Consider the following 26,186-nt stretch of genomic DNA (forward strand, 5'->3'; position numbering starts at 1 on the left):
AATTCAATACATAAGTAATTATATTAGAAAATTCCATTTAAAAACCAAGTGAAGTTAAAAATGGCTCAAGGAGTTCCCTTCGTGGCTCAGCAATTAACGAACCCAACTAGGATCCATGAGGAGGTAGGTTTGATCCCTGGCATCGCTCAGTGGGTTAAGGCTCCAGCATTGTCATGAGCTGTGGTATAGGTGCAGACGTGGCTCAGATCCACGTTGTTGTGGCTGTGGCATAGGCCAGCAGCTGTACCTGCAATTCAGCACCTAGCCTGGTAACTTCCATATGCCACAGGTACGGTTCTAAAAAGAAAAAAAAAAAGGTTCAAATATAGACCTTAGCAAGGATTAAGGTGATTGATGTTTATCCAGTGATATATTTATATTCATTTATTTATTTTAAATTTTGTTTCTTTTTGGCTGCCCTCAAGGTGGCATGCAAAATTCCAGGACCAGGGATCAAATCCATGCTACAACAGTGGCAACACAGTATGCTTAACCCGCTGCACCACCTGGGGACTCCACAATGATTTTTAAATAGTCTCTTTCTTTAGACAATATTCTTAGTCTGTTAAATGTTCAATAAACTTGTTTTAATGAAGCAAAATAATAAAAATCATTTTGCAACAATTTCATAAATGTGAATGAAAATACGATACATTATGTAGTGCAGGTGACTCCAGCATCTTCAGCATGTGAACAGGTTCTCACACCCCACTGTCTAATATTACATTCTTCAATAGATGATTCTCTCCCAAAACAAAACACATCATTCAGCCATATTGGACCAGTACCTGCAAAAATCAGATACATTGTTACCAATAACTATAGTGTTTCTGTCAGAGTGACAGAGCCATTAATTTATTCACTAATTTAACAAATATGTGACCATTGTCTACATACAAGTTCTATGCTCTGTATTAAGATCCAAAAATTAATCCCCCTGCTCCAGAAAATTTTATATTCTGTCAGTGTGTAAACAACTAAAACATAAAGTAATATGAGCCATAAAAAGGTATATACACAGTTCTATGAAATCATAGATGAAAGAATGATTGGTTTTCTCTGAGGACTTAATAGTTTTATTTTTAAAAAACAAGGAAGGAAATAAGCTTTAATAATAATTGACATATACCAAGACCTAGTGATCTAAGTGTATCTGTAAGTGACAAATATGGAACATAAGTGATTCTGGAGTTCTTTTTTTAGCTTCTAGTGTATTTCAGTTCACATGTGTCTGGTTTTCCAAATATATTATCTTTTTTTTTTTTTTTTTTTTTTGTCTTTTTGCTATTTATTGGGCCGCTCCTGCGGCATATGGAGGTTCCCAGGCTAGGGGTCTAATCGGAGCTGTAGCCACTGGCCTACACCAGAGCCACAGCAACGTGGGATCCAAGCACGTCTGCAACCTACACCACAGCTCACGGCAACGCTGGATCGTTAACCCACTGAGCAAGGCAGGGATCGAACCCTCAACCTCATGGTTCCTAGTCGGATTGGTTAACCACTGCGCCACGACGGGAACTCCTATTATCTATTTTTAATTAAACTGAGTCTAATACAATCAGCAAAGGGCTTACAAAATATCCTGCAAGAAGACCATAGACTATTAATTGCAAACACAAGCAAACAAGAAAATGGCAGAGCTAATGCTTATTCTTTGTCAGACACATTAGCAGGAAAAACAAGGTCTGTCAGCTGTACCTAGCTGTCAGCCTTTTAGCAGATAATCAACTAAATAAACTGCACCACCACTTTCAAGATAAGGGCATTATTTTATCATTGAATAAGAAAACACTGTTTTTCTGAAAGGAATTCATGGCAAGTAAAGATAACTTTAAAATGAAAGTTTGGAAATGTTTTTCTGGTATTCTCTAAAGATTTTCTAAGTGCATATATAAAAGTTCTTTCTTTCATACTTAAGGCATTGGGGAACAGAACCTTCAAAACACTTCGAATGAATGATTTCATTAGGTCTTGTTAAATATATAATATTGCAAACCTCCTACTGAGTTCTCAAAATATTTAATGACATTAAGAAACTGATGATTTAGCAGTGAAATTTCAATAAGCACCTTTACAAAACTGGTGGATGGCAAATAAATATCTTAATATTGTCAGCATAATCAACAATGTATTTTTTCTACTTGGAACAATTTGATATTAAAAGTTCTCTTTTCAGTCATAAGAACTATACAAAGCATATTTAGAAATAAATTTAAAACTTAGAAACAGATTTTATGAATCTCTCAAAGGTAAATGAAGACTCATTTTTTAAAGAGGCATACATAATGGCACATATAACTATGTCACTCATACGGATTTTTCAAATGCTCTGTGAGTTCAATAGATAAACTAACAATACATGCATGGCTAATAATGTGTATAATTGCATAGTAGTATGTGCCTATAATATTGAATAAATTAGCAGATATTGGACATTTTATAATCACAATGTGGATAACATTTCACTGAACCTTAAAAAGTGAATGGAGGTCATCCATGCATCAAAAACAAGTCATTCAATACAGTGGGGCAGCATGAAAATTCTTGATGATTACAATAGGTAATATCTCCTGGCATCTAAAACACAATGCATATTAATGAGGGGAATAGGAGTCTTTGGGAAGGTTGGAGAGAAAGTTAAGACCGTACTATACAAATTTTTAAATTTTATACTGTGAGTCACCAAAAGAAATAACATCATCAGAACTATATTTTAGAATTGTATGTCTGGCAGAAATGTGGAAGCTGGAGTGAAGAAGAAAAAAAAAAAATCTGTAAGCCAAAAGAACAGTTAATAGGATGTTTATTAGACATTTTCTGTGGAGACCATGTTTTTATTTACTCTTAGAATGAAGAAAATTGTGATTTCCACATTTAAATAAATAGATGCATTCGCTTAATTTTTAAATAATTTGTGTCTTCACTAGAAATATTCAAATACAAGACAGATCATATTTAGGTTTACATTATCAAGGTAACTGGGAATACTGTATTTTTCATTTCATATAATAGCAGTTAAATCATCAGAATCCAAACAATGTTTCTATTATACAAGTAAAGGTTTTCCTGGGCTGATGATTTAAAGAGTTGTAACCTGAAGATCTGTTTTCTGAAATGTTTGTAACAGTATCAAGTCTTTTCAACTTGAAATTTTAAGGCAGACAAAAAGGAAAAGATTAGGGGGATATGATCTCAAAGTCAGAATGCTTGCCAGGAACACTTTTTGGCTTTCAAATCCCCCTAATGTGTTTGTGTTTGTATGTATGGCATGTTTGTGTATATGTGTTTATTTTAAATATATAAAGTCTACATGAATTTGTGAAAGCCCAAAGGGCTACTCAAAAACATAGGCAATAAAAAAGGACAAAATAATGCCATTTGCAGCAACATGATGGAACTAGAGACTCCCATACTGAATGAAGTCAGAAGAGAAAGACCCCATAAGATATCACTTATATGTGGAGTCTAGAATATGGCACAACTGATCTATCTACAAAACAGAAACAGATCATGAACATGGCAACAGACTTGTGTTTGCCAGGGGGAGGGGGAGGGTGTGGGATGGATTGGGAGTCTGGGGTTAGCAGATGCAAACTATTGCATTTGGAGTGGAGAAGCAATGAGATCCCGTTGTATAGCACAGGGAACTATATCCAATCACTTATGATGGAACATGATGGAGGATATTGTGAGAAAATGGATATATATATACATACAAATATATACATACATATATATGCATGTGTGTGTGTATAAAACTGGGTCACTATGCTGTACAGCAGAAATTGTTAGAACACAGTAAATAAACCACAATAAAAAAAAATTTTTAAAAGCAACAAAAAACCATAGTCAAGTCATAATGATTGCACAAAAAGTAAAACCACCCCCATGCTAATATGGAAGGGGGCCAAGAGAGTGGGACATTTATAAAATGTATGTATTACATTTATGAACATCTATAAATTGTATAAATAAACGCAAGTAAAACTTTTGGTGAAAGCCATGGCTCTGTTGTGACTGGGAGCACAAGAGAGTATGGATCCATGACCTCCGTGATCTCTGTACCCAGGGTGCTGTGATGCTTTCACTTTACATTTTGTAGCTAGAGTCACTAGATTTTTATCTCAGCAGTGCAGTTTTCTATTCCAGGAAAAGGGAATGAAGAGTGAGAATTCTCTCAATGGCTGATGCATCCCAAAGGGCCCCCCACAGGGGCACCACAAGATTGGCATCATTTCGTCAGTGTGCTAAATCGTGAACATGAGTTTTAGAAAACACGGTCAAGGGTTCAGGAACATTAGAATGCCAACGCTGTAGGGATAAGAAAGAACATTTATGCCCACTCTTTTAAGAATTAATTATGTGGCAGAGAACATTCAAAGTACTTTTGAGCTGTTATTGTATTCTCAAACAACTTTAAAAAGTTAATAAATGCCATTAAGCTGTCATTATACTGTTGAGGAAAGTGAAAATCAGAGAATACATAACTTTGCCCAAGGTCACATAGTTCATGCATGATGAAGCCGGTTTTCCCACCAGGCATCTGCCTAATGCCAGTGTCTTTAATTAGAGACTTACTGCAATCACCTACATTATTAGATTCGGTCATTTAACCAACCTCTTTTGAGTGCCTACGTGAGTGAAAAAAAAAGTCAGAATCCATTCCCTCATGAACTGACCTTCTAGGGAAGACTTCTGTTTTACGTAAATGTCGCAAATGAGGTCAAATGTAATTAGCGGCAAAGCTGATTCTTGTATTCAGAACCCTTAACTCATATTCTAGTCCTTTTTCTCACCAAGAACATATGCATGCGATAAATATATTTCATCATATTTCATCTGGTCTCTTGCTACATGGAAAAGATTCAGACACAGTGAAAATGCTAAGTATTTTCACATATAATTTTAAAAATTTACTTCTAATAACTTTGTAAAATATTGGCAATTATTTCCATTTGACAGGTAAATAATCTAAGGCTCAGAAAGGATGCATGTGTTTCTTAAAATAATGAGAGAACAGAGTCAAGCAAAAGAACACGATGATATTTAAAACTTGGCACTTCATTGACTACAAAAGAGGCTAAATAGAGTTATAAAAATAATTTTCAAAGATTTGCTGTTTTATTTTTATATTAATATATTCAAAACTATTGAGCCCAAGGAAAAAATTTAATACTCACTTCCATCTCCTTCCAAATTGATTTCTGCATTAAAAACTAAGGCAAAGGTAGCATAAAATTAATAAAATGTTCTCTTCATGTGCACCTCAAAGATTAAAAAACGGATCTGTTTTTATTTCTTTAGGTAATAACTGTTACTCAAGGATTTTTGTTGTTGCTGCTGTCATTATTATTTTTTTCCTCTAAGCTCTCCTTATCAGGATTGGAAACCTATGCAAGATTGATGTATATATTTTAGATATATTTTTTTTCTGTCCTTTTTATCATCCATTTATCTATCTACCAAGCCCCCTATATATCTACAATTCTTTTATAATAATTGTAAAAAGAGGACAAATTGACCGATTTTGCATTTTTTTTTTCCTGTCTTTTTGCCATTTCTTGGGCCGGCCGCTCCCACAGCATATGGAGGTCCCAGGATATGGGTCGAATCAGAGCTGTAGCTGCCAGCCTACACCAGAGCCATAGCAACGCAGGACCGAGCCGCGTCTGCAACCTACACCACAGCTCACGGCAATACCGGATCATTAACCCACTGAGCAAGGGCAGGGATCGAACCCGAAACCTCATGGTTCCTAGTCGGATTCTTTAACCACTGTGCCACGACGAGAACTCCTGATTTGTATTTCTAAAAGCAGACAATAATAATCACGTTGTCCATGGCTTCTGGATTTTCACAAGCTTGGTTTGTGATGCTGCCGAGTATGCTTGACAGATAACATTTCCTCTTAAACTCTCTTTTTAAAAGACAAATATTGGATTTCTTACTGTGTCTCATTGGTACCAAACCCAACTAGTATTCATGAGGACGCAGGTTCGATCCTTAGCCTCACTCAGTAGGTTAAGGATCCATTATTGCCGTGAGCTGCAGGGTAGGTCGCAGATGCAGTTTGGCTGCTGCATTGCTGTGGCTGTGTACGCCAGCAGCTGCAGCTCTAATTGGACCCCTAGCCTGGGATCTTACATATGCCAAAGGTGTGGCCCTGGAAATCAAAAATGTAAAATAAGATAAAAGAAAATGTTGAATTTCTTTGAGGAAATTGAGTTTCTTTTATCTTGAGGAACCACTGCTTTTATTAAAAAAAAAAAAGTAATATATTTCAAACATTAGCCAGATATATAGTGACATGATGAGATTTGAGATTACCTGCTGAATAGATAAGTGGAGAAGCAAAAATCGCTAATGGTTAAAGTCTCTGAATGAATTTTAATTAAATCCAGTCAGGGCTGGGTGACACGCATTTATATCACTTTTTAGACTTCTAGGTAGGAAGGCTTTGTCAACAGCTTCTTTTAGAAAAGCATCATGGGGTTTTTTGGATCAACATTAAAAGTGAAATGGAAATCAGAATAGAGAATTGATAAACTTAAGACTATAGTTCTAGATTCTAGTTTTGCAGTTCTGAAGAAGCCACTCATTTTCCCTGTTTTATTATATGTGCAGACTGGAAGACTGAGGCTCAAATAAGACCGCACTTACTTTTAAAATTCTATGATTCTAAGGAAGCAAGCTCTTTAGAAATTAAGTTCTTAAGGTTAAAGAACTTGGGAGGACATTCTGTCAGTGGAGAGACAAATTACAGAATAATGTGACTTCTGCCACAACCACCATAATAGGTGTATAAATGTGGGCAAGTTTTGTGACAGTTTTGTCAGCTTTAGTTTTTCTCTGGAAAATGGGTGTATAATTTCTATTTCTCACAGGAACTGTGAGCACTAAATGGGACCATGCAGTCAATACTTGATGAACAATATTATTCCATATTTAGTATTTATTGTCTTTGTTACCATAAGTAACAAAACAGATAAATTAAGAACCATAAAAACTCCATTTCAAGTTCTATAATACCCAACATCTAAACATTTACATTTTAAAACTTCCAGTGTGTAGGAAGCAGTACATAAGAATTGGCGTTCTGACTTTTGATATATTTTATCTTTGAGGAGTTCCCATTGTAGACTGATGGAAATGAATCTGATTAGCATCCAGGAGGACACAGGTCAGTCCCTGGCCTTGCTCAGTGGGTTAAGGATCTGGGTTGCCATGAGCTATTGTGTAGGTCACAGACGAGGCTCAGATCTGGCATTACTGTGGCTCTGGTGCAGGCCAGCACCTGTAGCTCCGATTCAACCCCCAGCCTGGGAACCTCCATATGCCATGGGTGTGGCACTAAATAAATAACAACAAAAAATGATAACAATAACAAATAAAATAAGATATATTTTACCTTAACATTGCTTTTACTCCCAATCACTAAAGATAGTTCAGAGACAGTTATTAGTATTATTATTATTTTTAGGGCCACACCTGTGGCATATGGAAGTTCCCAGACTAGGCACTGAATCAGAGCAGCAGCTGCTGGCCTATACCACAGCCACAGCAACGTGAGATCTTTAACCCCCTGAGAGAGGCCATGGATCAAACCTGCATCCTTGATACTAGTTGGGTTCGCTACCACTGAGCCACATGGGAACTCCCCAGAGTTATATTTTTGATCTCCTTCAGTTTATTCTTATAATTTTTAAAACCCACTCAGAAAATAGATTATGGAATGTGAAAGGAGTAATGAATAAAATATAGTGTTTATGTTTAGAATTTCCTTTTGTTTCTGTTTTAAGTTTGGAGTTTTACCACCAAATCCCATAAACTTAGGAGAAGATGGGACTCCAGGTCCAGTTCTTACATCCTGCATCAGCATACAGGCTCAGAAATGCCCATAGCAAAGGCCAGGAGTACCACCATGTCTGATAAAGCTCATCTAAGTTGGCTAAGAGAGACCACTGGGTAAGAGATTGCAAAGCTTGCATAGGGAAAGAAGCAAAGGGCTTACTCCCTATTCCTGCTCCATATCTTGGCAAGCACCAGAAACTTCTCAGAGCTTCCTTAATTTAACCTTTTTGACTACTCAGGAAAAAGAAAGAACATTCCGTTTTGTGCAAAAGGTGCATCCAGATGAAAGAACCCATTTAAAGGAGCATGCTTTAAGCTTTGTTCCTATAAATCATTTTGCTTGCAGCTGCAAAGCTAATTGTTCTTAAAGCTAATAAGGATTATCTCTGGTAAGCCAGGTTTGCTATTTTAAAGTCAGAAGGAAGAAAAAAAAAGGAGAGGGGGAGACCGTGTCCAGAAAACTGTATTGTTTCTCTAATGGGAGAATTATACAAAGGAGATAAATTTAAACTTTTCGTATTTCATTTTGATAATAATGTACAACATAGTATTAATATGATTCTTGTTACTTTTGTAAGAGAATGAATGACACATAATTAAAATTCTAATGCATCTTTTTCCTCTTTCTTTTACTCCTCCACTCACATTTCTAAGTTTCCTTTCCAGTCTCTGTTCTGCATTCAAAATTGCTTTTCCTTTGCCCCCTGAGTCAAGGTATAAATTTAAGGTGAAGTGGAAAAAGGAGGAGGAGATTAAACAGTTATACTAACAAGGTGGTTTACCATGCCTAATCCAAAAACAGTTTACGATGAAAGTTCGTTTTTTGTTTTGTCTTGTTTTTTATTTGTGTATGTGTGTCTTTTTAGGGCTGCACGCATGGCATATGGAGGTTCCCAGGCTAGGGGTCAAATCAGAGCTATAGCTGCTGGTCTACGCCACAGCCACAGCAACATGGGACCCCAGCTGCATCTGCAACCTACACCACAGCTCACAGGCAACGCTGGATCCTTAACTCACTGAGCAAGGCCAGGGATGGAATCTGTGTTCTCATGGATACTAGTTGGGTTTGTTAACCACTGAGCTAGGTCAGGAACTCTGCAAGCCTGTTTTTTAAAATGAAAAGCCGATCACATTTACTATCAGATTCTTTTTCTCAGGAACAAATCAGTTCTATTCTTTCTCCCAGCTCATCTTGCTTTATTATTTTAAAATTCTCAAAACCAGTCTTCGATTGTTTGGGACCGAGCTCTAGCTGGAGAGTGAAAACAAAAACCATGGTGCCTGTGGACTCAAGGGGGAAATTAGGAGCGCTGTTACACAGAACACATCTTAGATCATACCCCCTGCATGGTGGAAAAACACAGTCTTCTTTATGAGCCTTGGAACATCGCTAATGTCACTATAGGATACAGCGCCAATCAGACTTTCCTACCTTTCCAAGAGGATGGCAAATCAACTTGTAGTTCTACAGTTGGCATGTTGCTACCTGTGATTGTTGCTGCGCTGGAACAACGCTAGGAGTCAGGCTTTGCATTGGGCACTTTCTATATGCCAGTTCATTGAAGATTCAAAATAAATCAGCTGGGTTGTTATGGTTATTCTCATTTTATTGGAAAGCAAACAGAAACTCTGAGGCCTAAGTATCAGGGCTAAGGTTTCTACACCTATCTCCTTAGTTTAAAAAACGTTGAATCTCTCCAATTCACTTCACTAGGCACTGGAAAATGTGAGAGGAAAAAGCAAAATTCTGATCTATCTCATTTTATTCTAATAAAACTCTACTCTCATGTATAGAATCTCCAGTGAATATAAACACTCAGGCTCACTGAAAATGGACCCTCCTCTCAGAAAAATAGTCAATTATATGCAGAAAGCTCAAGGAACTGTCTCCGTCTAGCCAAATAAGTCATTTCACATGAGCCTTAACTACTGTTTCCTATTTAAATCATAAGCATGTTTCTTTGGCCAGGATTTCAGAATACTTATTTTCTTCCTTTCTTACCAGTGCTTTAGACTAGAAATCCCAAGAGGTATAAGCAAAAATGAATAAAAGCTGTGGGGAAAAGAATATTTTACTTGTGAGACCAGACCTTTAACTTAATGGAATCTTAAGATAATAGCCTCCCACTGTGTGTTTACCATCTAGGTTTGAAGTCTCAATGGAAGAACACCTTTCAAGGCCACAGCAAGGCTTCATATTCAGACAAGGAATAAGCTGGGGTATAACGTCTTATTCACTTTGCTATCTCATATTGTATTTTACCCAACCTCACTGGTTTCCTCTGATTTAAGGTACATGTACTACTGCCGTTGCTCTGAATTCGGTTTTCTCTTTGTCATAGATTGAAAGTTAACTTTAAGCTATAAGAGACTAGCAAAGTGGACTCTTGGGTTTGTTTCTTAAAGATATAAACCTAAATGCATACTTTTTAATTCCTTGGCTAATGGAAGCTGAAAAATAACTCAACTTATGGCAAAATATTTTAGTGTATTTTTCTCTTTTGAGATTGCAGGATTCTGCTAGTCCATGTTGATTAAATCACCTGGACAATTGGCAAACTATATTTCATTTTGTCTGCAAAGGCATGTCCTAAGAATTTAAACCATCCATGCTGTTGTTTCTAAGGCTGAAGAACTCATAACCATCTACCAGGTAAGTCACCATGGGTCAGAATTGCATGCTTTCTATTGGAACTGCACCTGTGTACCTCAGAGTTGCTAACTGCTACTTGGAATGTTTTATAAAATTGTGTATTTAAAATAAATGGCCTTTCATGCTATGGATCTTAGTTACTGTAGAAATGGATTCCGTCCCCATACAACACTGTGCAAACTCAGATTGGCAGTTTTGTCTTGCTAAACAATTAACTGATTCACTCACTGGTGACTAAGAGTTGGGGATTTTCTTCTTTTCCCCTTCTCTGGGGGAAAAAAAAAAAAATCTATCTGACCGATGTTTAAAACATTTCACTTTAGGAGGTAAATTTTACAGGTGCAAGGATGACTTTGGCCCCACGCTTTTCAAGTTGGGGAAGATATTCTGAAAGTGTGAAAGAAATGGAAAATTTGGAAATTCCAAAGATCTATTTGGAATATTATAGATATTTTCTGCTTCCTTTATTTCTTCTGCTGAATACTTTCGGAGTTCCTGTTGTGGCTCGGTGGATTAAAAACCTGACATAGTGTTGGTAAGGATGTGGGTTCTATCCCTGGCCTCACCTAGTATGTTAAGGATATGGTTTTGCTGCAAGCAAGCTGCAGTGTAGGTCACAGTTGCAGCTTGGACTCTCATTGTTGCTGTGGCTATGGCATAGGTGTGCAGCTGCAGCTCAGATTTGACACCTAGCACAGAAATTTCCATATGCTGCAGGTGCAGCCTTAAAAAAAACAGTAAGTAACTTTAAGACACAAATTAAAAACTGGTGGCTAGGGGCTAACCTGGGTGTAGACACTTTCAACATCATCATTCTCTTTTGTCTTATATTTAGCTTCTTTATGAAATTAAATTATCTTTCTGACTTCTAAAGATTTTAGACCCTGGATCCATCCTTAAATTCATCTCCTAAATATGATAAAATTAATTCACTTATGTAGAGGAATAAAGGATATAATTATGGGCTATTATTCATACTATTTATATGTTTAGCACGATGCCTGGCACATAGTTATTACTCAATATATTTTAGCACAATAGTACTTAATACATAATGATACTAAGAAGCCCATTTTATCCAGTTTAGTCTTTTGATACAACCTGACAAACTCCAGTATTTAATTAGTATACATAAGATTATCTGGTAATACTACCATTTTAGTAGTATTTTAGTACTATTTTAGTAATATTTAAAATACTACTATTTTATCTTTATAATTTGGCACACAATGTCCTACTGCTTATATCAATCTAGAAGAATAACACAAAATAAAGACGATCAATTTTTTTTTTTTTTTTTTTGGTTAACATCAACTTCAGAGACACCAATTATTTATCTCATATGGACAATAGAATAAACAAACAGGAAATAGTGACTTTAAAATTCTAGTTTACATATATATGGCTACTTTTTTCTAGTCAGTAATTCAGAATTGAAGTACTCATATATATTTAATTATACATAAAAACTATTTTAGGTTGCAGACTTAAAAAAAATGAGGCAGTAAAAACATCATGAGTAAACACTCAAATATTTTGTCCCCTACAAATTTTTTCCTAGCTCTTAAAAGATGTACATTCATAGGAGTGCCCATTGTGGCTCAGCAGGTTAAGAACCCTACTAGCATCCATGAGGATGCGGGATCCCTGGCCCTGCTCAGTGGGTTAAGGATCCAGCATTGCTGAGAGCTGTGGTTTAAGTCACAGATGTGGATTGGATCTGTCGTTGCTGTGGCTGCGGTGTAGTCTGGCAGCTGCAGCTCCAATTTGACCCCTAGCCTGGGAACTCCCATATGCCATAGGGGAGGCACTTAAAAAAAAAAAAAAAAAAAAAAAAGCTATACATTCATAGAACAGAATTCTGAGTCATCCAGATGAAAATACACAAATATACATGTAGCAGAGGAATTATTCAACTGAGGGAAAATAGGGGGGAATTGCTCTCTTCCTTTATTTCCCATCACATTCTTTTTTATTTTTTTATTTTTTTTGGTCTTCTTGCTATTTCTTGGGCCGCTCCTGCGGCATATGGAGGTACCCAGGCTAGGGGTTGAATCGGAGCTGTAGCCACCGCCTACGCCAGAGCCACAGCAACGCGGGATCCGAGCCGCGTCTACAACCTACACCACAGCTCACGGCAACGCCGGATCGTTAACCCACTGAGCAAGTGCAGGGACCGAACCCGCAACCTCATGGTTCCTAGTCGGATTCGTTAACCACTGCGCCACGACGGGAACTCCCCCATCACATTCTTTAAAGGAGAAGTCGTCATAATTAGTAGGCATAAAAAGCACAACATATGATTGCTTCTTTCTCTTTCATGGTTTTTCACTGTACATTCAGAAAATGGGTGCTCTGTCACAGAGGAATACTATATCTCAATCCTGTGTGATGTGACTAGGAGATAAATACAGAAGGTGGCATCCATCTCTCCAGTTCCACAGAAGAGAGAATGAGGGCATATATGAACCTGCCCAGACGCCCACAAGACCCAGATATGCCAACAAGTCATGCCTCGTCTATAATTCACCATCCCTATTTCTATTGTTCTAGCTTTTCCAGTCACTTTCTATATTTTCCTCAGTTATATTCTGACTGAGTATAAATTAAATTTGGACATTAGGAGTTGGCTGAGAGCAATGTTTTTTGTTTGCTGTTGTTGTTTTGTTTTGTTTTGTTTTTTGCCTCACCCACAGCATGCAGAAGTTCCCAGGCCAGGGATCAAATATCAGATTTTTTTTTTTTTTTTTTTTTGGTCTTTTTGTGATTTCTTGGGCCGCTCCGCGGCATATGGAGGTTCCCAGGCTAGGGCTCTAACCGGAGCTGTAGCCACCAGCCTACACCACAACCACAGCAACGTGGGATCCGAGCCACGTCTGCAACCTACACCACAGCTCACGGCAACGCCGGATCGTTAACCCACTGAGCAAGGCCAGGGATCAAACCTGCAACCTTATGGTTCCTTGTCGGATTCGCTAACCATTGAGCCACGACGGGAACTCCCAAATACCAGATTCTTAACCCACTGAGTCACCAGGGAACTCCAAGAGCAACTTTGGAAAAAAAAAAATCCCTTTAAAAAAAAATTTCTTGCTTTTCATTTCTACTTTCTAGGAAAGGCCTTTAAAAAATATCCTATTTCTTATTCTATATGTTCTTGTCTCTACTTTATTGTATATATTGTAGAATGCCTACATTTCATTAAAAAAAATTACCTGCTCCAAAGTAAGCTTGTTTATGCACATTTTTAACACCCTGGTATCCCAAACTCCTGCAGATGACCAGTCCACCACGCAATTCCCAGCGGTCATCACAAACTGTACCCCACTGGCCATCATGGAAAATTTCCACTCTGCCTTCGTGAGGGCCACTACCACCAACCAGACGAACTGTTTTAGATGGTTCTGTAATAGAAATATATGAGGGTTAATATTATATGCATTCATATATATTATATATATAATTTTATACATATAAAATATATATACTGACTACACACACGTCCACATACATATGTGTGTGTATCTTTATAATGCTTTTGTTTAAAAGCTTTTTAGCGCATTTCCAATAAGTTCAATTATTGGAATAAATATTACACTTTCTAGCACCACCTTTTGGTAAAGAGTTCAATTGCAAATATTGCATCGCTCAAATCTGAAGAGCAAAATCTATGCAGTTTGCTTTAACAGTTATATAGTTACATCAGAATACACCAAGGACTATGTTCCAGTGACTTTACATTTTAATGGCTACAAGTTTGTTAGATTTTTCATACTATTTTAAAAAATATAACAAAACGATTGTTTTCTTGACACATTAACCCATAAATTGGAACACTTCCAGTGACTTTCAATGATATAGGAGGTGGAGAAGATATTTTATAATAGTATAAACACAAAAGTATATGACCAAGTATTCTGTCCTTTAGCAAGAATAACGAGATAACTATAGTGACAACATTAATTTAGAAACAGCAAGAATAGTCCTTGTCATAAGGCCTCTGGATTTTGTTCCAAAGTATCTTACTTGTTTTGAAAAGGGATAAGGAGATAGAAGTAACACAATTTTTGTGTATTTTGAGCAATCACTAAAGCAGTACACTTTGGGAAGAAACACACTGTGTTTTCAAAGGTAAAAGTAATTTTGCTCTACAATGTCTAAGTAATCAAAATGGCCATATATTACGGTAAACTTTGATAAAAACTTGATCACATGCAGTGATTTATTTCAAATGAAATGGCCCTTTCCGTTTTTAAAACCAACATGCATTTTGAACTTAAGGACAGATGTAGTGTGTCACTGTAACTAGTATCAGTACAAAAATTTTCACTTGGAGCTAGATAATTTCTTTAAACAACTTGTACTAGTTTAGTAAGTATTTGTTTAAAAATCATTTGGCTGAAGAATCGAAAAAGGCAGAGACAGAAAATATTTTTAAAATTTTACTTAGTGCTAAATAAATATAACCATGTTTTCTAATAATAATAAAGCTCAGTGATAAACACAGTTCTAATTAATTACATCTTTCAAATGTAAATTTGAAGAATGCCATATTATAAAAAAGAAAGATGAATTGTTACAACAGAAATATTACTGTAATGTGAAAATGGAGATTTAGAGTATGGGTTTTCAGAGCTCAGTTAACTGAAGAGATATTCAGTAACTTTTTTTTTTCCTAATTGGAGTAAATTTTGTTGGGAAAATACTCCAACACGTAAAATAAATAAATAAATAAACCATTCCTACAAACTTGATTGAACCGCTCAGAAACATAAAAACACAAACATGTGTTAACATATATATTACAATTATAATTATTTTCTTGATTCTTTTAAAATATAATTCAATGTTAAATACCGAATTAATGTAACAATGCCAAGTGCATAACCCATTTGTCACTTAATAAACATGAGTTACAAACCTTTTTAAAAAGGAAAATAATTCACTATTTCAGTATGCAAACCTCTAGTTACTCCGTAAAATACCCGCGTGACCTAATCATCCACTGTAAAAGCCTAAGAAAATAGGAAATAAAAAATCCAGGAATGGACTGCATAAATTGTAAAGTAGTAAAGCCATGTAATAGAAATTAGGGCCACTCCCAAATGTTTATTTTCATAGACATAAAAAACATCCAAGCAAATTTATCATGATGCAATGACAAAACAGACATCACATTCAAACATGTGGTTCTATGAGCTTGACTGTCTTATTGCCCAAGCAAGTGTACAAGAGTGTTCTCACTGTGTATTCTTTACCTCTTACCCATCAAAAAATTCTATTAAAGAGCCTGGCTTGTCCCGAAACAGAGGCTCTCAAACTTCAAGTATGTGTCTTAGGCAGCCAGGGCTGCTATTAAAAAAAAAAAAAAAAAATTCCATAGACTGCATTTAACAACGTTTATTTCTCCACAGTTCCAAGAGCTGGAAAGTCCAAGATCAAGGTGCTGAGAGATGCAGGATTTGGCGTGACCAACTTCTTGGCTTGTGAATAGCTGCCTTCTTTCTGACTGTGGGCTCCTGTAGCCTTTCCTCAGCATGTGTTCATGGAAAAAAAAAAAAAAAAAAAGAGGTAGAGAACAAGCTCTCTGGTCTCTCTTGTTAGGGTACTAATTCATTGCAAGGACCCTACCCTCGTGACCTCATCTAATCCTAATTACCTCCCGAAGAGCCCACCTCCAGATACCATCACATGGCCTTCAGGGCTTTGACACATCAACAGAGGGAGGAGCATCACAGGTTGCTGGTCTCATGCCTAGAGTTTCTGACTAGGTCCTGAGTGAGACCTAAGACTTTGTACTCTTATAAGTTCCCAGGTGATGCTGATGCTGTTAATCCAGGAGCCACACTTTGCAAACCAGTAACCTAAATCACATTGCATATAGTATTTGAAATAGCTGCTGATGTTTTATATATGCCTTTGCCCTCATTTCTTCCAAAAAGAAGGGTTTGCCGATGTCTTCCAAAACCCTAGGCTTCTGGGATTTTGAAGGGGAATGAGTCCCCCTATTTGAATGCTTTAGAGCCAGATATGTTTGAGCATGCCTATGCTTATCTCTCACCTAAATATTTTCAGTTATAAATCAGCTACTGATAGCTGACCACACTTTGCTGATCCTGACCATCTCTGAACTGATAGAGTGAAAAGAAGCAGTCAATAGATTCATTCAAGTATCAGCATCACACATTCAACTACTCTGTTTTGGTGATGGAGAAAAGTTCATTTTATCACTTTGAACAGGCTCAACCATAACATGTTCTCTATAAAACAGCAGATCAGAATTTTCCCTGAATTTAGCCAACTCATCACTATGTGGATATAATTAATGCGTATGGTTTCTTTGGCGTCAAGCTAATTAGTCAGACAGATTGTTGTTTCCATTAGGAAATTTTTGCCTTGTACTTAAAGATTTCATTATTATGTATTTTCTTCTGGGTCACTGTCTTAATTATCCTCTTAACTTTATTAATGTAGGTTTTTCCAGATTCACATCAGATAAACAAAGATAATCTGACATTGTCTATGTGCCCACTGAATGACTCTGTATTAGTTATTACTTTGTAATTGGCTTAAAAAGAGAAATACAAATCAAAATGGAAATGACCACAGTGTTGCCTATGGAAACTGTGGATAAGATTGTATTGATCTGGAACAGCTGAACCAAGACTTGAACCACCTCAGGACTCCAACTTTTATCCCAGAGTCTCTCTGTTAAGTTGCTTCATTCTTTCCTTTGATTGCAAGCTGAATACCTTTGTTCGTGATAAGATAGGGCATGTAAGTTGACAACTCTTGAACTTATATTTAACAGTCTCTTTCTCAGTGACAGTTTTAAAATAGCCAGAGAAGTCCTCCTATGGCCTATTTTGGGCCAGATGCCCATCTATGGACTAAACAGCTTGGGTCAAAGACAGGGTCAGTTGTGTCAAATGGCATTTGTGGAGAAAGGGGGTGGGGGAGGAGAAAGCTGTTTCCTCCTTTAAGGTGAGTTTTGAGCAAAGACAGGGAGCCCAGTTCATAGAAGACATTTTAATAATCTTGATGTATTGATGGGTATTGATTACACTCTATTTAGTTCTTTTTCATATCCTTGACTGTAGGACATAACTGAAATTAAAAATCCAGTTGTTAGATAATCTGGATTTTAATTCTATCTCTGACACTGTATGAACTTATTAAAACATTCAACCTCTCTAGGACCAAATTTTCAAACTGTTAAATCAAGAAAATGATGTTTGCTCTTAGTTAAACTTATTTAAACACAACTTTTCAGTGCCAGGCATTTTCCTCAGTTCCAGGAATTATTTGAATAAAGCATGTACCTGGTCCTCAAGATTCAAGTAATTTTCAGGTATTATGAAAGTTAGAAAAATAGTTCATTCTTAAGTATAAATGTAAAATTTTAAAAGTTTTGGAAACTTACAGGTTTACATTGTATGGTGAAAGCATTAGAATGAATATATTATCTTGATATTAATCACCTTATTAATTACTTTTTTTTACTACTTCCCCTATTTAATCCTTATCCTTTCCAAAGAAGAGTTCTTAACCAGCTAGGATGAACTTTTGCAGATAGATGAAACCTAACCTATGGTAAGTGTATTTGACCTTAGTTATTTTCAAATATGATAAATTTTCCAAGAGACTTTTGGAAAGTAGCAGTGACCCAACAATGGCCCATAAGGCAATCCAAGCCTGTTGTCTATTTTGTAAATAAAGTTTTAGTGGAATGTAGCCACATCTGTTCGCATATATATTGTGTAGGGCTGCTTTTAGGCTACACAGCAGCGTTGAATAGTGTGATGGATGTGGGGCATGCAAAACAAAAATATTCACAGAAAAAGCTTGCCAGCCACTGGTATAATTGAAAATGCAAGACTAGTAGGACAGAGGATTTTAGTAGGGAAAGTCCTTCCCTAGAATAATGTTGGGATTAATTTCATTTACTTCTCCAGTTTAACCCTTTGAAAATTTCTCCACCCCTCTCTTTGCTTTCTACACTTCAGTTGTATAATTACATTTCCCAAATAAACCTCGCTCTCCTTTATTTCTGGGGCTTTGGTCCCTGTCTGGAAGGCTCCCTTAATTCCCCCATAGCACCTCTCACCCCCTACATCTCCCATTTTCTTCATTCTCAGCCAGGGGTTTGGATCCATTTCCCTTCTCAAGATTGCATAGCACCACTGACCCACAAAGCACAGCAAATGTGATTATTTTCTCCCTTAGACTAAGATCCTTAAATCTTTTTAGCACCTTACTGAATGAAGGTTTTCACTTAGTAGTCACTTGAAGAGTTATAGTATGAATGAATGAATAAATGAATGAATGAATTTGGAGCTCTGCATGATAAGTGAACTGCATTACTTGAGTGGATTAAATTGGCAAATGCTTAAAATATCAAACACTGAAAGAAATAAAATTTAACATTTCACCTGTCTCTAGAGAGAATACAATTTACTGCATTTCTATAGCAGTAAAGAAAATTGCAAAGGAAAGAATTATTTAACTGAGATAAACACGAGTCCTGGGGAAAAACAGCCTAGTTGTCCACTAAGAGCCCCCCAAGGTGGAATGGTCTGGTAGGAGGACTGATCAGATGCCTCACCCATTCCAAAATCTGATTGTATAGGTTTAAAAAATTTATCTTAGTGGCAGACTAATGTTAAACAGACTCTTGAGACTAAATGTTAATTCAATTTAAAACCAGAAATGTAATTGCCTCAAAAAACTGGAATATTTTTAACTACTTGACGAGGCCATTTTCTCTCTGTGGGCAATCTGCACACAAGAAGTCAAGTCCCAATCAGTGATTTATTCATTTAATTAATTTATTAATTTACAATGAGTCACAGCAGTGAGATTTTTGCCTCTGGGACTGGCCCATGCTCTTTGGTTAACCCATTTTTCTTTATATATGTTAATATATTCTAGCAGGTTAGGTGATCTTACATCTCTGCTCTGATTCACTGCAGTTTAACTTTCTAAAGCAATCTTACTATTCTTATTTCGTAGGTTTGGAGGAAGAGTAGAGTACTGATAATTTCTATATATTTTTTAAAGTCTCTATGGAAAATAAAAATCACATATAAAATATGTATTACACAAATAGCTCATTTATATTTCTATGGCCATAAGATATCAAACAAAAACAATAGAGCAGATAATTTACAGAAAGCTTTCTAATTAATCTGAGAAAATAACTTCAAATATAGTGAAAGTTCAGTGATTACTATTGTTTTCTTTACTGAAGCTTATTTTTAAAGAAAGAAATAAAGCAAATATATTAAATATCTCAGAGTAGAGGAATAGCTAAATTAATTATAGTACATATATTAGATGGATAGCTTTAGAGGCATTAAACATAACAAAAGAATCTTGTAGAAAATGGAAAAATACGATAATATAAAATTAAGTGACTATATTAACATTACTATTTCATTTTAAAATATCCCTAAATTTGATATATAAAAACACTGGAAGAAAGTATCCAAGTATATTGACAATAATTTTGTATATGGGACAGAAATTGAATACATAATATTTTTCTTATATTCTGTAATTATACTATTTTTTAAACTAAGATTAATTTAATTAAAATAAGTAGTAGCTATATATGCACTAATGTCTTTACTGTTTGAAAGGGTCCATGACTCAAGTAAAGCTGAAATTCATAAAACTGAGGGAAAGGACAAACTCAGAGTGAGAGATATTGTATAATGCTGTTTATATAAAATAACACAAAAAAACAGTACCATCTATTATATACACATATACACATATGTAGAAAACATATAAAAATAAAAATGGTAAGAAACATATAAACTCCCTGGTAAAAGTTTGTCCTGGAAAAGCAAGGGAGGCAGAGATAAATGGGGCTTCATTGTATTAGTTGATGTATTTCTTAAAAAACTATACATGTAGTGAGGATAAAATGACAGCATCTCTAAACTCCAAGTGTGTGCATGACTCTTTATTAGCTATTTGCTGTAAATGTTCTTCCTTATTTTTTTTTTTTGTATTTGAAATACACTTTTAAAATATTTATAGGAATGTTGCTGGAGACATACATGAGCTCTAAACAAATTATAAAAGTGCTTCATAAGCAAGTTTTTCCACAAAAGTTAAATGACATTATGAATCTACTAAACTCACTTAGACAAAATTCTAACCTGAAAAGAGAAGTCAGGAAGAATGTGAGCTCTGGAGTGTCTTTGCATGTCTCCATTACTGCTACTTGAGTGGAAGTAAAGCACTAAAGTTAAAATGATGTTTGAAAAGGGCAGTTAATGCAATTATTAGTATATTGTTTATGTCATTGTCATGTTTTCTCTCTTTTTGTATCATTCATTGGAATTAGGATTTGGGATTAAATTTATTACTCAATGGAAACTCAGATGTTATATTTGAGTTCCAAATATGACAAAGAAAATTTTTTAAAAAAGTCTTGTTGCAATTGACCTGGAAGTCTTTGCAAGATGGCAAAATTGCTCCAGAAAGGAAACTGACTTATTATTTAAGCTAAGACAATTAGCTTAATGAGGGATTTGGCTATGACAGAACAACCTGGATGTCAGATGTTTGGAGAGATTGGGAAAGTAATGTGAGAGATTTCAAATCTTTCTCTACAAGTCAGAGGACACAAGTATTTTGGAAATTCTGAGACAGGGTAAAGAGGAGAAACTAAACAGGAAAGATTCCAGTGCAAAGGGAGTGTGCAAAGTACTTAGATGGCAGGGGAGAGATTAAAAGAATGGCCAGTGAAGAAAACTGGGGTGTCTTACCTAGTTGGGAATTACAAAACAGTGACATCTAAGGTCCACACTGAGGTTGTAGACTCTTAAGCTTAAATTTTTCTGTTACACCTGAGTCTTCAGTAAAATCCTCTTAGCTCCCTAGGTGGAACTAGGGAACTTACTCGAATGACAGGAGAGATAAAATGCTCATAATGAATGAGTGGCGTGGGTGGAGAGTAGAGGCCAAAGACCCCAGGATATGCTAGTCTCCTATGGCTATTACAATAAATGCTCCCCAAATAGGCAGCTGAAAACAGAAATGTATTCTTACAGTTCTGGAAATCAGTGGTCTGAAATCAAGATGTTGGCAGGGCTGCTGCTTTGAAGGCTCTGGGGAGAAATCCTTACTGGTCTTAGCATTCTTTAGCGTGTAACTGTTTCACTCGAACCCCTGCCTCTGTCTCCACACGGTCTTCACTGGTCTGTATGGCATCCTCTTCTTATAAAGATGCCAAGCATTGGATTTAGGGTCCAGTGGAATCCAATACGACCTCATCTTGGTCTAACTACACCTGCAAAACTACTTTCTCTTTTTCTTTTTCTTTTTTTTTTTTTTTCTTTTTCTTTTTAGGGCCACACTTGCAGCATATGGGAGTTCCCAGAAGGCTAGGGGTTGAATCGGAGCTGCAGCTGCCAACCTACACCACAGCAACACAGAATCCAAGCCACGTCTTCGACCTACACCACAGCTCACAGCAATGCCAGATCCCCGACCCACCCAGCGAGGCCAGGGATTGAACCCTCATCCTCATGGATACCAGTCGGATCTTTTCCATCATGTCACAATGGGAACTCCCAAGACTCTCCTTTCAAATAGGTCATGCTCTGAGGTTTCAGGTGAACACGAATTTCTAGAAACCCTATTAAACCCAATATCACAGTGGTGGCAGGGATTTGAACAAGGAAATATAGAGGAATATAATTTTTTCATATTTTTATCAAACTACTTTAGACAGGAGGCACTGGAATGCCTTAGAACGTGAGATTGGTGTTAAAACAATTTTATTTAAATATTAAAGAATCCCCAAGATTTGAGGACTGCAGAATTAGCTGGGTAGCAGACACTTGGTTAAACTGGAAATTAGTAATTTAGCAAAGTCAGCTATGATTTTATACAACACCATAGTTCCAGCAGCTGAAAAACTAAACATATTAAAATTGAGATTCTTTGGGCCAAAATAAACTGTACTAAACTCAGATGATGTTAAGTAAATCTAACTTATGAGTAAGAATAGTTACTTCAATGTATGAAAGTTCAAACATATTTCTGACATTTATTTTGTCAGTTTATAGATGAAATCTTCAGATAGGACTTTAATTTTACTAAATATTAAGATGAAAGAAGAACTTGGAACTTAAAAATTGGACACTTGCCCCACAGGGATGTGATGGTCAGAAGTAATTTATGTGAAGAAAGAACAAAACTGCAAAATGGAGTGAGACAAGAAAAGCCAAGCATGGCTGTCAGAGCATCCACTGTTTTCTTCAAGGGACAGTATTCATATATTCTTATATTGAGATGTTTGTTTCAATTTAGAGCAATTTTTTTTTTTTTAGTGCTACACCCATGGCATATGGAAGTTCCCAGGCTAGGAGTCGAATTGGAGCTACAGCCACTGGCCTACATCACAGCATCACCAGATCCAAACCGTTTCTGTGACCTACACCACAGCTCATGGTAATGCCAGGTCCTTAAACCACTGAGCAGGGCCAGGGATCTAACCCTCATGGATATTAGTCAGGTTCATTACTGCTGAGCCACATTGGGAACTCTCTAGAGCAATCTTGTAATTATTTAATATTTCACTTCTAAGGGAGTCTTAGTTTCTAGAGTTACTCAGGAGGAAGTTTTTACTAAGGTACAAAGGGGAATTTTATTTACCTATGTATAAGGTATTTAAAATTTTGCTCATCATTTAAAACTGTAGGGCGTAAAAATAATCAAGTCACTTGCTAAGATACTGATCAGAGCTAATTTAGAAAACTCACATCATGAAATAGCATAAATTATATTGTCATTCTTTGTGATTACTGAAAATGTAGGCCTCTGCCCAGAACTCCTAGGAGCCCCGTGTCCCTCTTTATAAGCTGTTGAGACATTGACAAGTGATCTAGCCTCTTTGAGCCTTCATCTTCCCATGTATAAAATAAACATGATAACACCGATATCCCAGGATTAACAAATATGACAATACGGGAAAAATGTATTTTAAGCTGTAAAGTACTACATATATGGTAGTGGTAGAACCATTATATATATTTTATTCTTAAAGTTATTCTGGGAACCTGCGAAATCATAGACTATGGAGGATTTGAGCTGTGGTTCTTAGGGGAAAAAAATGTCCCAAATTTGACCCATTGAAGTTTAATCTGTCCAGGTATTGACAGGACTGACAACTTAGTCCAGAGTCTCTGACTTTTCATGAAGAAAAAATAATTTTTGAAAATAACTGAGTGTTTGCACCTTGAATTGGATTGGAAGGTAAACTGAAAGACAATATACCTTCTCCTTGGCATTGCATGCTGTGTGCTGTGTTTTGTTTGTGCTCATAACTGTTCAGGACTCTGTGAATTGTTATCAGATTGACTTACTGGAATGGATAGAAGACACTGGAATGTATGCTCCTCATCATTTCTGCCTTTGACAGGAGAGGTCATCGTTTGTGTCTAAGAGCTGTGCCCAAAAGTTGTAAGAGAGATCCCTTGATGCCTCAAAAATCCAACCAAGAAGCCATTTCCCGCTTCCAGAAAACACGGCTTACTTAGCTTAAATCTTGACTACTTTAGTGTCATCCAAGTAGATACTCTTAGATTCAAGAAAAAAACATGGGAGTTCCCGTCGCGGTGAGGGGAAACATATCTGCATAGGAACTATGATGTTTCGGGTTTAATCCCTGGCTTCGCTCAGTGGGTTAAGGATCCAGTGTTGCCATGAGCTGTGGTGTAGGCCACAGACACAGCTTGGATCTGGTGTTGCCGTGGCTGTGGTGTAGGCCAGCGGCTGTAGCTCTGATTCAACCCTAGCCTGGGAACCTCTATATGCCGTGGGTCTAGCCATAAAAAGAAAAGAAAAGAAAGAAAAAAACATGGGATTGTTTATTTTGTTTGGGTAATAGAGAAAAATAAATCTATAAAATATGGTATATCTCAACATGTGCGTTCTTAGGTTGAGGGACTAAAGGCTTTATATCCACAGAGGATCGGCAGGAACACAAGCAAAAAAAAAAAAAAAAAAGTGGAGGCAGGATCTTCCTTGTTTTGAAAGTTCCAGCCATGCTTTGAATCTGCAAAGACTCAGATAAGACGCTGAGATCAAAGCTTGGAATCTTCCTGCTATGGTCTGAATTGGAGACAGGGCCTCTACGGAGTTATTAAGATTAAATGAGGTCATGAATGTGGGGTCCTAATCCTATAGGACTGGTGTCTTGAATGAACCTTGACCTTAGACTTCCAGCCCCAGAACTGTAAGGAATAGATTTCTGGAGTTTCTGTTGTGGCTTAGTGAAAACGAACCTGACTAGTATCCATGAGGATGCGGGTTCGAGCACTGGCCTTGCTCAGTGGGTTAAGGATTGTTGCTGTGAGCTGTGCTGTAAGTCACAGCTGAGGCATGGGTACTGCTTTGCTGTGGCTGTGGTTAGGCCAGCAGATGCAGCTCTGATTGGACCCTTACCCTGGGAACTTCCATATGCTGCACCTGTGGCCCTAAAAGGCCAAAAAGAAAAAGAAAAAAAAAAGAAAAGAAGATAAATAGATTTCTGCTGGTTCAGCCACTCAGTCTACGTGTTCTGTTTGGGCAGCCCCAGGAGACTAATATACTTCTCCCTTTTTTTAATATATATTTATGTTTTATGTTTTTGATTATTTGCAAATAAAAAATGAGAAATAAAGTATCTAAGTGGGTATAAACTTGAAAATATGAGCTGACTCTATAAAAGAAAATTAAGCAGCCAGATCTGCTATGTTGTGATCTGAACACATTAAAAACCCCTCTTTTCCCCAAATAATCACTTTGTCACAGGAATACCTACTTTAAAGGCTTAGAAGATTCTTATTAAAAAATGACAAAAGTATTAAAGACCTACAAGACATCTCAGAACAGGAATAATAATTATTCATTTGGCTACTTTCTGTGATTAATGAGTTCTTTTGCATGTTATTTTCATTTAGAAATAGCATTTCTAGTAGGTAACAGGGCTCAATGTGAATATAACAGTAGAGATTTGGGCAGAAGATGTTTTGGAACAGAACAGATAATAATTTCATAGGAAACGAATGAACTATGCTATAAGCCATGTAGAGTTTTTGTAAAAGTACTGTGCCTAGAAACTGAATATGGATATTCAGTTAAAAGAATTTACCTGTCTTTCAGCATTTCTAAGAAACAAAAATTTGTAATTATGCAAAACATCATCAAGAACAAGGCTGTTTGTCATTTTGCTAAACAAAATCACTTTAGGATTCTTTTAACTAGTTCCCTGTAATGAGCATCTGAAAGGCTGCTGGGATTTGGGTACTTTACTTTGCAGTGGATTAAGCAGGATATGAGTAAGAATTCAGGGGAAGCAGGGGAGGAGAGTAACTGTAATACTCCAGGAAAGGGGCCAGATCTGTAGGTTAGGCTACATGGGGAGAGATTTCCAGGATACTTTCAGGTGCAAGCAAGTAACTGCTATTCTGGGGACTCTGGCCTTGAGATTGACATCGCAGGGCAGTGCACTGCCAAATAAGCCAGGTGGAGGGGGCAAGTAATAGGCTGAGAAACTATATACTTGGAAGGTGTGCTTTAATTGCAACAAAATCAACAGCCTTGTGTTAGTAGTGTAAGACTAAATTTACTGCAAAGCAAGAAGCCAGGGGCCAGTTCTCTGAAGGAGGTGGGAAAGCAC

The 26,186-nt window shown here is 36.6% G+C and overlaps 1 protein-coding gene across 5 annotated transcripts in view; it reads right to left on the minus strand.

The window, feature by feature from the left end:
- The window catches only part of MSR1 (macrophage scavenger receptor 1), a 79,710-nt gene continuing 54,089 nt past the window's right edge, over positions 566 to 26,186 (minus strand). For 4 of the 5 annotated variants that reach the window (XM_005672637.3, XM_013984974.2, XM_021077262.1 and 1 more), the window contains 2 exon segments: positions 13,720 to 13,908; positions 566 to 788 (listed from right to left, as the gene is read on the minus strand). In XM_005672637.3, the coding sequence (XP_005672694.2) occupies positions 655 to 788; positions 13,720 to 13,908 (323 nt within the window). In that variant the 3' untranslated portion in view covers positions 566 to 654. 5 annotated transcript variants of the gene reach the window in all.

This window comes from Sus scrofa, chromosome 17, assembly GCF_000003025.6.
Source record: "Sus scrofa isolate TJ Tabasco breed Duroc chromosome 17, Sscrofa11.1, whole genome shotgun sequence".
Lineage (NCBI taxonomy): Eukaryota > Metazoa > Chordata > Mammalia > Artiodactyla > Suidae > Sus > Sus scrofa.